We start from the raw sequence: 16,127 nt of genomic DNA on the forward strand, positions 1-16,127 counted from the left end.
ACCTTTTCTTCGCTATCAGTCATGGAGCGTTAGCCCTTGGGGTAGCGAGTAAAAGTCTCAAATAGATCCGCCCTGGTTGTGTTTCTTTCATTTCTGGAGAAATACAATTAATTACATCACGATACCGTATAGCAAGTCATTTCACTTCTCGAGGTCATCCTTAGTATCCATTTCGTCAGTTCTGGTTGGCGCATTTTATTGAACAACCTTTGATTTTTCACTGTGCCCGGTATAAACTTTGCAAAGTGCTCGTGACCGGATAGAATTTCCCGAATGTATGTTTGCTGATGGATTCGCTCATATTTCATACCTACACATATTTCCGTTGTTTATATAATCAGTTTCCGAAGGTGTGAATAAACTAGTACATAATTTGATTTTGACTACTTCGTTATCGCTACCACCCTAGATAACAGCGAACTCTGTCTCCGACTAGCAGCTACTCTGGTAGGTTTGCTATTCTTCCTAGTGAAAAGAATAGTTGGCGCTCGAGATAAGTTTGCTCCGAGGTGACAACGTTACAAAATAAGCAATGAAGTCGTGGCTGAGCTCTGAAACTACGAGATTACAGGTCGGAGAAACAAAGCGAGGGGTTGGGAAACGGTTCTCCTCTCTGTTTGCACACCGGCCAGTAATCGTACTCACAGAAGTGATAGAACTGATTAGGATTGGGAATTCAAGATTGTTTTGTATTGTAAGGCTATTAGTTTCGGAGATACGGGGCGATTCATGAACATTGGCCAAAATTTGCGATAGCCAAGCAAATTTTATGGGTTTGTTCACTTCAGAAAGCTCTTTCGAAAGGTTCATGAAATATCAATATTTCCAGGGCAGTACTCAGAATAGCATGATTTTTCTTTCAAGCTCCAAAATCCATATTTTTTATATCCCTTACAGAAATTTTGTTATTGGCATGAAAAACTACATAAGTTATTCTTAGGAATTCAATTTTCATTTCGCATGGCACACTTGCCACAAGAGAATAGGAACCGGACAAATTAATCTTTTATGTAATTTTTTGGAAATGCGGTCCTGTTTTTATTTCTTTGGTGATATTATGTTTATTGTCTTCTGTCGAGATTTTTAATTTTTTAAAATTTTGTTCAACCTTTTTTCGTTTTGAACCCTCAGCTCCCACTGATGGTTAACCAACTGAGTTACAACCCACCCTAACAGAGATATATATATACACCCTCATATGAAAAATCTATTCGAAAATTCTTAACTTGCAATAAAATTAACCACCAAGCGCACTTAGTGTTAAGTGTCCCTTAAAATGTACCCTCAACTTAAATCACGTTGCACCATCTGCTAAGTGACATCAAATGGCTAAAGCTAGCCTTAAATTTAAGCGCTCCTGTAATGACCACTTAGATATTTAAGGGCGGGATTCTAACCTAAAATAATTTGTTGAACTCAAACTGGCTGCAGAACTGCTGTGGTTTCTCTAATAACGTCAAGTAGCTTTTATTTGACAATCCATTTCATTATCAATAATAATGCTAGGACAACAAAAAGTTGTCCATTAACTTTAAGCTACGCTTAGTTGAGTACTCATTTTAAGGGGGATTGATGCAAACGGGCCTAAGGCAGTTAATTTCAAATTGACTTTAGAATTTCCGATTATACAAATCCACAATGTACTTTTAGCGATCGCAGCGACTCACTTGTTCTCTCTACTCTTCATACCGTTCTGTGGTACCAACTTTGATACTCTATGATATAACCTCGTTGACATAACTTAGACATATTTTATTTTTATTTATAAATTTAAATGGGATCTTTTAGCGAAACATGACTATACATTTTTCTTGTCGTGTCGCGTGCTACTGTTATTGATAAAAATGGGATCAAAAAAGGCAAATATTGGTCGGCGTACACGTAACTCAAAATCAGTTTATAATCGGAGACTCAAGCTTAAGAAGAAAATTGACCCTGTTCTCAATCATCCAGATAATGAGAGTGAAAAAAGGTATACGCCTAAAGCAAAATCAGTTAATAATCGGAGACTTAAGCTCAAGAAGAAAGTTGCCTCTGTTCCTAATCCCGGAGATGATAAGAGTGAAGGAAATCGTACGGACGAATTGGAGGCAAACAGTTCTCAAGCAAGATATGCCCCAGCTCCCGAAGAATCCACAAAGAAAGAGAATCAATCTAATAGAGGATCCAATGAATTTCTCAACTTTATACGTTGGGCATTTAGGTATGATAATGCCGCCTTTAGTTTTCTAGTTTTGAATAATTATCATATATCGGTCAATACTGGAACTATGAGCATTTCTTGTCTGGGTAAAAATTCTCTGAGATATTGAAATAAAGTCCTAGGATTATATTGTTTCAACAGAATAATACATATACCAGCATTATTATTTTTGGGATTACTCTGTGTTGGAATTGAAACACAATCATTCATTTTAGCAGGAGAGAGAAAATTTACAAAGACCACCAGGACACTTTTCGAAATGTTCAAACAGATGAAGGTCACATGAACAAAATAATTAAAATATCTGTGCAACACGAGGAGAGACGACAAAAGCAATTGAATAAAACAAATTATAACCTTCGCTGTCACAAGGCAGTCCACAGCAGCAACTAGTACGATTTCATATCTTGATAAAGACCATTGAGATTTGGGTCGAAATATCGAAATAAATTTGTGGAAATGAATGATTGTGTTTAGTTTCCAATAGAGGATAATTCGAAAAATGATGCTAATAATTTAATTTGTGGAAATATAGTATCATATATTCACAATATATTTATACTGGGTGTATTGAAAGGTGACTCTTTTTTGTCAGAAGGTAGAACTGGCCAAAATAAAACGTTCACCAAAAATCACCTATAGAAGATTTTCAAAATGACAAAGTGGAAAAAAAAATTGAAAATAATTACTGAAATGAATCGTAATATGACCTAGATTATTTGTTATCTGAATTATTACAAAGCTATGGGAAAAAACTTATCTCCTGATGACTGACTTAAGCATATAATTTTGTTTAGCATATTGGTCTGTTGGATTTTTACGTGGAAATGAAATGGAAACTTGGGATTGCTGAATTTTTCTCATTATTTGGTAACTTGCATGTGTTTATGGAATGGCTCATTTAGATACCAACTAAGAGAAAATTACTCAGAATATTAGTTCAAAATGTCACCACTAAAATTTGTCAAAGATCTGTTTGCACCAATTCATTGTAGATCGTGTTGTTCTATTTCAGAGCCCTGATGAAGACTATGAAATAAAGTCGAAACTAGTTGGCCTTTTTTCTAAAAAGTTGGTTTTGTGTACAAATCATAGACCTATACACCTGTGAAAAGAAATTTAATCCAAACCATAGGTCTCATCATCATTCATTGTCAAACATTATATGTAGATCCTCTGGGTTGCTAACGATAAGTGCGCAGTCGTTTACATGAGTGATAATGCAATAATATACAGGCTATCTCATTTTGAATTTACATAGCAACAACCTTTTTTTATTGAGTTGTTGTCTAAGGTGCCATCTTCTATTCTTTCTGTATATGTAATGACTATTTGCGATACGATGTATCTTTTTTTTTTCCAATTCAAGAGAAATTCTGTCAAGAAGTAAAGGAGAACACAAATGGAACCACAAACAAGATACGGGAGAAAAATGGAAGAAAACAGACAGTGCAGGTATTTGAAATCTTCTTTTTTTTCATATGTCATACTGTAGCCACAATAACCTTATTTATAAGATGTAAATGAATAAATCCAAAAGATTTGATACTTCTACTGATATTGAAGTATCATAGAATGTTTGTTCGTAACTGTTTATTAAGGGTGCTACATCCCTTAGGAGGGGCTTTCAGATATAATCGATTTTTCTTGAATAACTTCCGAAAGAAGTCACGTAATGAATTCAAATTTTTGGTATTATTTAAGGGTACCGCAAGTTGGGCTATTTGTATTTACTACTTTCGTTCTTCTGCTTCAGCACCCGCTGAAGCAGTACTTTTTAATACACCCTTCTTTGGTGATATTTTTGTATCATCGATTTTTTTTTTCAGAGAAAACATATTTAGAATATATTCTCTGGAAATAATATACAGAGTGTCATTTTAAGGCCGGAAATTCTAAGTGTTAAACTTAAACTGTATACAGGGTCCTGCATTAGTACGTTAGGCTTCCATAGCTGCTAAACCAGACGTTTTAGGAATTTAGTTGAAAAGCATTCCTTTTGTACTTTCAATTCCGCATCTCAGGAAATTATTTTCTAATATACAGGGTGTTTCCAAATAAAATCATTCAACAAATGAGTTACTTTTTAAATGGAACACCCCTTATATTTTTGCATATTTTCAATGCTCTTCAATACCTCTACCATGATGCAAAATATTGGGGATATTTTCCAACGGTACGGATCTTATTCAGAAAAAACTGCAAAATTTCGACGAAACAGTAGTTCGGTAAAAATCCTTTACCGATTTCCAGAAGCGATAGAAACATGAATTTGATCAGGATTTCTTTCAACTTAAGAATTTGCCTATTCATCGTTTCTAAATCATCAACCTCTCTTATACAGGTTGTCCACTATCAATGTCTAAATATGAGGAATTTCAAACTGTTTTTTGTCGATTTTTTCAAATGCAACACCCTGCATTTTTTCTATGATGATGTACAGTTTAAAACCTTACATTTTTTCAGAAGTAACCTTAGGATTATTTTCACTACTGTGTCCAGCAGACACGAAAAATGACATTTCAACCAAAAATTTCAGGAATAATGAACATAACAACTAACGGATATTTTAAATGAGTCACACAATGAAACCAAACTGAATGACCAATTTTTGAAAAACCCTTCCAAAATCATAATCCTTGAAGTTCAACATGAAAATGATAATGTTTGTCCGAATAAGTAACACATACATAGGTATTATTGGTAACTTGTGTATTCTAACGATTACAGAGTGTTATCGGCATCCAAAAAAATTATTATTCATTGAATGGATTAACACAATTTTTCTTTGTCTTTTTCAACGCCCGTTTGTTTTTATATCCAATATTTAAATAAAATTTTCCGTTCATATTTCATTTTTCGTGCCTGCTGGACGCAGGAGTGAAAAAAGCCCTTTGGTTACTTGTGAAAAAATGTAAGGTTTCAAAGTGTGTACATCATCATGGAAAAAAATACAGGGTGTTACATTTAAAATAATCGAGAAAAAAACAATTTGAAATTCTTCATATTTAGACATTGATAAGGGACACCCTGTATAAGAGAGGTTGATCATTTAGGAACGATGACTAGGCAAATTCTTAAGTTGAAAGAAATTCTAATCAAATTCATGTTTCTATCGCTTCTGGAAATCGGTTAAGGGCTTTTACCGAACTACTGTTTCGTTGAAATTTTGCAGTTTTTTCTGAATAAGATCCGTACCGTTGGATAAATATCCCTAATTTTTTGCATCATGGTAGGGGTATTGAAGAGTATTGAAAATATGCAAAAATATAAGGTGTGTTCCATTTGAAAAATCACTCATTTGTTGAATAATTTCATTCGGGAACACCCTGTATATCAGAAAATAATTTCCTGAGATACAGAATTGAAAGTACAAAGGGAATGCTTCTTAACTAAATTCCTAAAACGCCTGGTTTGGCAGCTATGGAAGCCTAACGCACTATTGCAGGACATTCCCTAAAGAAAGGGACTCTTGATGAGTCACTAAAAAATTAATTGTCTTTGATTGATTTAAGGGCCTCTTCAGTCACTCATTGTTAAGGCTATTGGATAGTTTAACGATAGGTCAATAAGCCGGCCCTCATCGTTCAAAAACTTTTACTCCTCTCTTCAGTAACTGGCAAAACAATGAATGGTTATGAATATATACACCCAAAATAGTCGTTTGGTCATGTAATTCAACAAACGAAATTTAACTATGAGGTGCCGTTTAGTACTAACGTGTTTTGTATTTAAAGGTGAGGTTTTATTTTTCCACAGAAGGTAGAACTGGTCAAAATGAAGCGTTTCACCAAAAATCACCTATACAAAACTATTAAGATGACAAAGTTGAAATAAAATTAAAAATGTTTACTGAAATAGACCCTAATACGACACTAGATCATAATTGTTATCTGAATTATTGCAGAGGAATGGAAAAAACTTATCTAAGATAAGCATGACTTATCAGTGACACGTAGGGCATATACAGTATCTTAATCTGACACGCTCGAGTATGTACACCTGACGATTTTTTTTACATCTTTGAAAACCTGCAGACGCTTTACCCACCGCTGAATGTGCATACATCATAGAACCTTTTTTTCTTTCTACCATCTAATCTTCAAAATCCACTAGGACTCCACGTCGCTCGAGTTAATCCCGATTTAGCATCGTCGGCTCCCCAACTATAAACGATTTCATGAAATGGCCCATTTCGATACCAAATGACAAAAAAATTCTTAGGACCAAGTGTAAAAAAATAGAATTTTTTCACATTGTTCATCACAATCTTGTTTTTGTTCGGCTCCTCCAGCGATCGACCAATCGTCGTATAAATGGGGCGAAATAGGGAAACAATAATAGCACTTTGTCAATATTAGCACTGTCAATAAACTGTCTCAATTTTCTACACTGTTTTCAGCCCAAATTGCACGATACAATATTATGATTCTCTCAAAAGTGACCTGATGCATCTAATACGATTAACTTGGTACTGAACCTGAACATTCTTCTAATGTTGAACCTCCACCGCACACGTTGAATAATGTTGACGAGTCCCATAATAATGTCAGAGTCTGTAAGTTGATTTATGTACCGAGGTTGTCCGAACAACTCAAACGATTAATGAAAGATAGTACAAATCGTGTTATTTATTACTACAACAAAACTGTTCGGTCTATTTTTTCAAAGCTTAAGGATAGGGATCCGAAGGAGAGATGTTCTGGGGTGGTTTATAAGATCAACTGTAGGGATTGTAGCGTGTGTTATGTCGGGCAAACAGGGCAATATTTGGGCAACAGATCTGCGCAACATGAAAGGGATTGCAAGAATAAAAAAGGATCCACAGCATTATCTGCTCATGCTTCATCATCCAACCACAATTTTGATTTTCAGAACGTTGAAATTTTGGGTCGGGAGAACAACTGGTTTAAACGTTGCTTTAAGGAGATGATTTATATAAAAAAGTTCCCAAACACAGTTAATGCACGTACGGACGTTAGTACGTTGAGTGTGGCATATTCCAACTTGATTCCAAAATGTTGAAAGCCCAGTTAAATATTTGGTCGTTTCGTTACGCCACTGTACAAGTGTCATGTTGTCTCTCGTGTTTCCGTTGTGTTTGTAGATCGTTTTTCTTCCATTCATTTGAATTCTGCGTTTGATGTGTCATGACCCAAAAAAGCAAACATACATCGATGCCTAGATCCGGTAGAACTCGTTTTCCCGTTTTATTTTCATTTTTATGACGATTTTCTGTATATGAAAATATTGAAATTTTTTAATATTCTGACAGTGAGTATTTTTCCATTTTTTCCTTTTTTCCTTGGCCTGTCTTGCTATACAGTTGTCTTGCTCAGTCTGCTTTGATGTTTAATGTTGTTTTCGGTGTTTATATATTTTTTATATTCTATTCTGTATTTGTAATGTATTAGATTGATAATTTAAGTAATTTATATGAATATTATGCCATCATATTTTTATATTATCTATGTCACTGTTTATAACATAATTTTCCATTTTTTAGCCTGAAGAAGGCACAATAAAGTGCCGAAACGTCGTGAAAGAATAGTTTCTTGTGTTTGTTCCTTGGACCGATATTTTCCAACTGTAGGTACTGAACCATTCATCGTCCAGCCATATGTTTATGTGTTATTTCGTTTTTCCGATTCCGTACTTGAAATTAATGAAATTTTGTCGGCTATCTTGAATATTTTATGGAGACAATTTTTGGTGAAATAACCATTCTTTTTTTAATGGAAATGACTTATTCTGATTACTTCTACCTTCTGTCAAAAAAAAAACTGTATTTTCAGTGAACAAAATTTTTGACCTCACTCAATAGACGGGATGAATATACAGGCAGGCCCTAAGTTTAAGTACGGGCCACATAAGTACAATATTCAATGTAGGTTCAATGTAGCGAGTAACTGGAATTTCTTAGTTACAGAAGGCGATGCAAATCAAGCGACTGCCTCTATCACCAAAGTAATGCCTCGAGTATTAGATCCACTAAGCATTAAATCTGAACCGGTTTACTTAGCGATGGTGGACACCTGTGAACAATTTATAGACGAAGGAGGCGTTCACGATAGAAAAGAATATATAATCGAGAATGGAGAAAATGAGTCGAATCCTCCAGTTATGGCAATGGATGCGCATCACTCGCCTGCCTCTTTCAACAAAAAAACTTTTCGAGTGTTAGATCCACCTGTTGTTCACTTGGACCAACGGGAATTCGCCAAACGTCACTTGGTCGGTACAAGTGACGAAAAATATCTCGATAAACCCGTGCAGGATGATCATACGTACTGTCGCAAATATGACGAGAAATTACACGTCAAATCGGAAATCGTTGATATTCTCGAACAATTGACAGACAAAGAAGAAGAAAAATTTGGAATTAGGATAGAAGTGGGTCCAAATCAACCATATTCGTCTTTTACCGAAGGAATGCCTGAAGTACGACCAACGACCATTAAATATGAATCGATTCACTTAGACCAATTTTCTAAATGTCACATACAGTACGATCATACTGCCAGTCCTGAAGATGACAAGAAATGGCACGTCGAATCAGGAATTTTGGACACTCCTGGACAATTTATAGACAATGAAGGAAATCACGATAAAGAAAAATTCGTAATTAAAAATGAAGAAAACAACTCAAATTCCTCAGTTATGGAAGTCGATGCAGATCAAACACTCGCCCCTTGTAACGAAGAAATGTTACATCCGACAAGGATTAAATCTGAACCGGCTCACTGGGGGCAGTGTGAATTTCCCGTACGGCACTCGGCTGGTGTGAAAAATGGAGAAACCAACCCGAATACCTTGGATCCATCTTCAGCCAAAGAACTGCCTCGAGTATCTCCTCTGAATATCGACAATCAGAAGTGTCGTAATTCCCAAGACTTTCATTCAAGCATCACGCGAGTTTGTCGCCGAAACTAAACATCAGCTCCAGATTAACATCGAAATATCTGTGCGGGTTTGTGACAAGTGGAAAGGTCGCCCTTCCAAGACGTGTGAAAACGAGGAAACATGAATGCCACGTGTGCCAGTATGCCACCCATATTAAAAGCGTCCTTAGAAATCATGTCGACGTTGTTCATTTGAATATCAAGAAGCACAAGTGTCATCTATGCGATTACGTCGCTGGTAGAAAGAGCGGGCTGAGCAGTCACATCAACTATGTCCATTTGAGGATCAAGAGACACAGGTGTCGTCTGTGCAAATACGTAGCGAGCAGAAAAGAGCACCTAGATCGACACATCGACTTTGTTCATTCCGGAATCGAGAAAAACAAATGTAGTTAACGGGAGTATGGTGTAAATATAAAAGAGAAACTTCAACATCATATAAACATATAGTATGTTCATTTGAATATCGAGAAACCCTTTGGTGAAGTTGTGGGGACAAAGTATACTCGATTCACTTTCGTAAAAGCAGTCGGTTGGGCATGGATTGATTTTCTTCCGTTTTTGCAACCCATTTCCAGTTATGATTCAGAAATGATCAATTGGAATTCGGAAAACATCACTTGTGTTTTAGGTTAGTCGAATTTATTTCAGTAAACATGAGAAGCGAATTTTGGCTCTTGTGGTTAACTATGGTTTAGTTGTGGTCAAATATTATAGAGTTGAAAGACGGGAAACGAAGCCACCAAACCGAAGTGAGCGCCATCTGTGTTTCAAATGTGTTTCCCTAAGGCTGGTTGAATTATCAATTTAAGGGCCATTTGCAGAAACATTTGAAATTTTAGTCAAAGAGGTTTTGATGCTCGTACCGTTTTTTTGATCATCTAGCTCCTTCTAGATGTTGTGTAACGTGGTTACCTCGGAGAAAACTTATCTCGAGCGCCAGCTATTATTTTCACTAGGAAGAATAGCAAACCTACCAGAGTAGTTGCCAGTCGGAGACAGAGTTCGCTGTTATCTAGGGTGGTAGCGATAACGAAGTAGTCAAAATCAAATGATCTATAGTGAGTTTATTCACACCTTCGGAAACTGATTATATAAACAACGGAAATATGTGTAGGTATGAAATATGAGCGAATCTATAAGCGAACATACATTCGGGGAAATTCTATCCGGTCACGAGCACTTTATAAAGTTTATACCGGGTACAGTGAAAAATCAAAGGTTGTTCAATAAAATGCGCCAACCAGAACTGACGAAATGGATACTAAGGATGACCTCGCGAAGTGAAATGACTTGCTATACGGTATCGGGATGTAATTAATTGTATTTCTCCAATGAAAAGAAACACAACCAGAGCGGTTCTATTCGAGACTTTTATTCGCTACCCCAAGGGCTAACGCTCCATGACTGATAGCGAAGAAAAGGTCTATTTTGAGCGCAACTACGGGATTTCACTGATGACGAGCGGTATCTCTTATCCTCTACCCCAAGGGCTTACGCGCCATGACTGATAGAAAAGAAGAGATTTCGGATTCAACACTTATGACGCGAACCCCTGGGGTTGACGGGACTTTCCCTTCAGTACCCCAAGGGCTTACGCACCATGACTGATAGCGAAGGGAAAAGTCAGACTCGCGAAACAGGGCAAAGTACGATAAAATATAACAGAAAGCGATACAGTCAGCAGTGTCAAAGAAGTAACCGGTGTAGGTCTAATGAAGAAACTGAACGGTAAAGACGGGGACCTACCTCCTTTATTTCAGGCACTCGCGGAAAACAAACGAAAACTAAAAATTAATTCCTAAGAGCACTAATACTCGCAACACAAAATTATTTATAAATTTGTTGAACGGCTTGTCGTGCACACAATTAAAGTCGAATCGCAGAAAAGTACGGAGCGTAAACTAACTAGAGAGACTAAAGAGTAAAACAGTCAAAGTCAAAGAGTCGAAAGTAAAAGAGACCGTCGCTTTTATAGGCAAATCCCCCCACACGTTAAAAATCTGAAAATTCCAGAATGCGACAAGAATGAAAAACGTCGTCAGCTCCGGTTTATCGCATATCAACATCAGAAAAACGTCGAAATCTTCAACGGCATGCAAGAAAAACAACGTTAAACACAGATAAACGGTTTTTTACATTTACTCTGCCTACCGGAATGAATGTACTGAATATTTGAGAATTAAAATATTTTCAAAGGCGGAAATATGAAATGAAAGGAATGCACTAAAATGAACTCCAATTTTTTCTCAGAAAACTGGAGATCATTACAGTTGATTATTAGATTTTTTGTCTAATTTCTTGGTGAAAAAACCTCAAAATATCGATCGAAAGTTTCTGCATGGTGAAGATAAAATAAAATGGACTTTGCGAAATTTAGTTTTGTACTTTTCTAGGGAAAATGGAAATGTAAGTAAAAATTCGTAAACTTTGACTCGGTCGTTCATCGATGCTTATTTTCAGTGCACCAAAGTGAATGAAATTTTGAGGGCGTAAAGACAATTACTTAGGCAAACACTACCGACTACACCATGTGCAGTGAACATTTCACTGCAAGTCAATTGAGAACTGTTCATTCACGTAAATTGTTGTATGCAGGAAGCATCCCTTGCTTGAAGGGTCCATTTAGGGGAAATGATGACCTTTATACGTCCATTCAATGGTTCTCACTTGCTACTCTTTCAATATATTCAGAAATGCAAAGGTTTTATTGATTTCGATTTGGGAACCGAGTGACTGTCAAATTGTTGTATAGAAAGTCAAAGTTTTATGAAACCTGCTGTGAGTGTTTTGTTCATTCAAATCGATTTGTATATTACGAGAATGTATTGATATCTACTTAGCCTAGACCAGTTCCATGCATAAAAAAATATTGAGTTACCATAGCAACGAACAATAACTCATTAGAAGTGTCAGTATGAAGTTTGAGGTCAAAAAAGTAAACCAAAGTTACGCAATAAATCAAAAGAAAGAACATGTCCACCGAAATTGTGAAAATCGAAAAATTGGAGTATCAAGCCATCACCAAGTAACTGTATTTAAAAGAGTTAAGAGGTGAGCAGATTTACGAAAATATGCTCAATAACCTTGGTGATCAATGTTCTTCGTATGCGACCGTGAAAAATTGGACTGCAGGCTTCAAAAGAGGTATTTTCCATTGAAGATGATGACCGCTCGGGAAGGCCAGTTTCTGTGTCAGTCCCCGAAAATATCGATGCAGTTCATGACATCATTTTATCAGACCGTCGAATTGGGCTAAAATGGATATCTGAAGCATTGAATATTTCATACGAATCATATAGTTCACGTCAATTTGGACATGAGAAAAATTGCTGCAGAATAGATCCCCAAATGTTTGAATGTTGACCAAAAGCGTGCAAGGGTAGAAGCATCGCGTTCGATCTGTGCTCGATTTGAAAACGATGTAGACTTCTTAAATCGAATTGTTACTATGGATGAGACTTGGGTACATTTCAAAGATCCAGAAACAAAGCAAAAATCGATGGAATGGCGACACTTCGGTTCTCTAAGACCTAAGAAGTTTCGCGTCCAAAAATCTGGAAAAGTTATTACTTCAGTTTTTTGGGTTTGCCATGAAGTAATCATGATTGATTGTTTGGATAAGGGTGGAACAGTAACCGGAGATTACTATTCGACATTAATGACCACTCTACGGGAAAAAATTAAAGAGACAAGACGCGGAGAAAGTTATCCAAAGGTGTTCTGTTTTTGCAGGACAACGCCCCCATACACAAATCTCATGTCATGCAAAAAATTCGGTTTAGGGTTTGAATTACTAGAACACCCCCCTTATTCACCAGATTTGGCTCCATCCGACTATTATCTCTCTCCTCAACTGAAAAAAAGTTTAAAAGGTCGTAAATTTTCTTCCAACGCGAAGGTAATGGAAGCTGTGGAGGTCTGATTTGCAGAGCAAGAAGAAACATTTTTTTTAAAGGTCTAGAGACGTTGCAGGTTCGCTGTAATAAATGTATCCAATTAGGAGGAGAATATGTTGAGTAATAAAATATTTTACATTGAAATTTTGTTTGGTTCTATAGTAGGCTAAGAATTTTTCAATATATCCTTGTATGTCATAAAAGAATCATGAAAAAGCATAAAGAAACTATACTGACTGGCTAACATACAAGTCTTAGGTCTTTTATGCCTCTGTGAGATTTTTATTTAATTGTTAATTATGGTTCTGAAAATTCTGTAAATAATATGTAAGTAACTGAATGTGTATGCTTTGATAGTATATGGAATGTTGGTTCATATTAATTTCTGATAAATTGTACAATTCCAACGTATTGCACACATTGAACTGAAGAAATCTTTCTTTAGTTCAATGATTGCACATAAATAATACCTTTGACGTTGAGAAATTCAACTCAATTTATTAATTCAAAACGTTTTCACAGAAAAATACCTTTGACGTACCTCTAGCAGATCACCATATACTTTGGTGTCCTAGTCATAGCTCTATTTGTTGTCCATAATTTCGAATTTTTGTTTGTGAAGTTTTCATAAATTGCAAATGAAAATATAACACATCCAACACCGCATTTCCGAAGAGAAATCTTTGCATTGATATCAATTGATTCCAAACAATGTTCAGATGAAAACTAACACTCTGATAACAAAACTATGCTTTTATTTCGTCGCACTCAAGATGTTTGTCTTCTGGTCTCAACAAAGTCGATTTTGAAATTCGATACAAGGAATGGAATAAGAATGTCGCGCCTTTTAATTATGAAACAATTTGGGCAAGATGGCACATAAACAGAACGGTTCCCCCCGGGTTTTCACACCAGCAGAGAAAACACTTACAGTCAGGGTAGAACACGAATTGTGGCAAAGGATGGGTTAAGGTGGACTTCTTCGCGATTTACTTGACAGTAATACGTGGATTTTCAGAAACAGGCCCGACACACTATGACATAAGCCGAATAGTCGGAATCGCTTCTTAACACCGGATAAATCAATATTCGAATGACTATAATATAGGATTGCAGAACGCTCTAAAGGATTAATGAAAATCTAGAATGAGGCTATAGAATTTGAATCGCCACTAGATACTGAGTACAGAATTAATCAGAATGACTTGACCTGTTGGGAGGGGAGACATCTACTTTTGTACCCACCGGTGGGGTGTGGAAGGGGTATGTCTCTCAGGTACCAAAAATGGGTAAAACTCGCATCGATAGAAATGTCTTGACTCGGTACAAGCGAACAAAAACTCGGATGTTTTTGACGGTGCTACATAGTTTTCCAGAACTGGAAATGGAATAAAAACGGTCCGAAATGTTTACGGTTTCCAACGATGTCGAAATCCTGAATTGAAATTGAAAGTATGCCAATTAAAAATCAAAATGAGAAAATGATCCTGAAATGAGAGTGCATTTTTGTAAAAAATTAAACTACATTACAGTAGGGAATACTCCTTCTGACGAAAATGATGTATCTTTCATGAAATATCTTTGAAACATCACATTTGAAATAACCATTTCAACCATTTCCCAAAAAAAATTATTTCAAGCACTTAAAAATGAAAAATAAAAATGCGTATTTAAAGTTTAAAGCGTTTTGTGAGAATTGCACAAGCTGGCAACATCGACTGAAATATGCCTTGATAATAAAGGACAACAAATGCATTATCGTGATGAGATAGACAAAGATGGCTCTCTATGAAGTCTGCGACGAACGAGGAAGGTCGTAACATTTTATGGGATTTTATGGCCGGTTGCAGTTGAAGCTCGCCAGTAAGTACGCGCCTGTAGATCAACAGCTGTTATTTTATAAACAAGCTGATCGGACATTGTTCTTTTATTTTCTAGTAGGCGCTGTTGCCAAATTGTTCAAAAATCTGGGTGTTGAGATTTTTGGCAATTACTTAAAAGTGGACTGTTACCAAATGATTGAGTTGGAGATGGTAAAATAAAATCTTTATTGTATATCAAACACGTCACATAATAAATAGACACTCGCATGAAGTAAAATTATATACAACATCTAAACAGAGTGAACCTATTTACAATTATTGAGAAGTTATTGAGAGAATTTGAGAGTAATGTATCAACGAGAAAATCAACGTTGTATTTGCTTGAGAGAAAGAGCAGGTTGAGTGAATTTCATGTATCGAGTAACAAGATCAATTATTATGTGTTTGATAAGAATTGAGATAGATTTACATCAAAATGTGTTTATGTATTTTGAGTTGCATAATAATTGAGCTTGATAGTTATGAATTGATGTGAGTGTTATCATGCAAGCACAACGTTTACAGTGATAGAGTTTACGATTTCATAAACTGTCTCGCTATCAGAAAAACAGAAGGTTGCAGTGACAACTTGAGAAGTTAGAGATATGTAATGTAGTGAGACAGGTGTAATGAGACAGAATGAGAGAGATGATTACCAACGCTTACAGGAATAGCAAATCTATTAGAAAAGCAGAAGGTTTTCATGAGAGTACATAAATTGAGGTGAGTTGTGTTACAAATGTAATGTAGAGAAATGAAATAATGTAAACGTAGAAAGAATTAATGAATAGTATTCATAATTGAGATGAAACAAGAAGAGCAGTTCATAACGTTAGAGAAAAGAAATAAGGCATCATAATTTTCAGGTAATAGAGTCATGAGAAAGTTTATAATAAATTATACTTATTGAGTTGAAATCAGATTGGACCTCCTCGAGCATTATCACAAACCAGTCTGTCCAATAGAGTTGATTGAGTGTATTCCATTATTCAGAGTTCTGAGTGTAGTGAGATGGATCTCGATCTGGTCTATGAGAAGCCTTCGAAGTGTCCAACTTGAGCGTAGAGGTACCTGAAACTTAAGAGGCCTGAGAAGTCTGATCGTAAGAGGTGTAAAGTTAATCTGAGGTGACATGTATACAAAATGAGAGTGAATACAAGTATATAAGCTTCTAATAGAGTGGTGTGAAATGTGAACTTGGTGCTAAAATCAGAGAAATTAAAATGTGAGTGATTGTCGAGGTGATGTGATTCACAGTGAA

General features: G+C 36.0%; 2 protein-coding genes across 3 annotated transcripts in view; one reads left to right on the plus strand and one right to left on the minus strand.

The window, feature by feature from the left end:
* The window catches only part of LOC123307488 (zinc finger autosomal protein-like), an 85,117-nt gene that overhangs the window by 24,382 nt on the left and 44,608 nt on the right, over positions 1-16,127 (minus strand). The gene's annotated exons all lie outside the window — the stretch shown is intronic.
* LOC123307496 lies at positions 1,749-9,150 on the plus strand. 2 transcript variants are annotated; one of them, XM_044889834.1, is made up of 3 exons: positions 1,749-2,203; positions 3,573-3,658; positions 8,127-9,150. In XM_044889834.1, the coding sequence occupies exons 1-3, from the start codon at positions 1,845-1,847 to the stop codon at positions 9,134-9,136; spliced, it is 1,455 nt and encodes a 484-aa protein (XP_044745769.1). In that variant the 5' UTR covers positions 1,749-1,844; the 3' UTR covers positions 9,137-9,150. The 2 variants fall into 2 exon arrangements, with proteins under 2 accessions (XP_044745769.1, XP_044745770.1); XM_044889835.1 differs by having other exon boundaries at positions 8,133-9,150.

The sequence above is a fragment of the Coccinella septempunctata genome, chromosome 2, assembly GCF_907165205.1.
Source record: "Coccinella septempunctata chromosome 2, icCocSept1.1, whole genome shotgun sequence".
NCBI lineage: Eukaryota > Metazoa > Arthropoda > Insecta > Coleoptera > Coccinellidae > Coccinella > Coccinella septempunctata.

What these genes read in the sequence shown, in the direction of transcription:
- LOC123307496 (XM_044889834.1), top strand. Translation starts at nt 1,845, where the DNA reads ATGGGATCAAAAAAGGCAAATATTGGTCGGCGTACACGTAACTCAAAA. An exon ending in TTTATACGTTGGGCATTTAG is followed by an intron (nt 2,204 to 3,572) that starts GTATGATAATGC and finishes TTCCAATTCAAG; the next exon opens with AGAAATTCTGTCAAGAAGTA. An exon ending in GAAGAAAACAGACAGTGCAG is followed by an intron (nt 3,659 to 8,126) that starts GTATTTGAAATC and finishes GGAATTTCTTAG; the next exon opens with TTACAGAAGGCGATGCAAAT.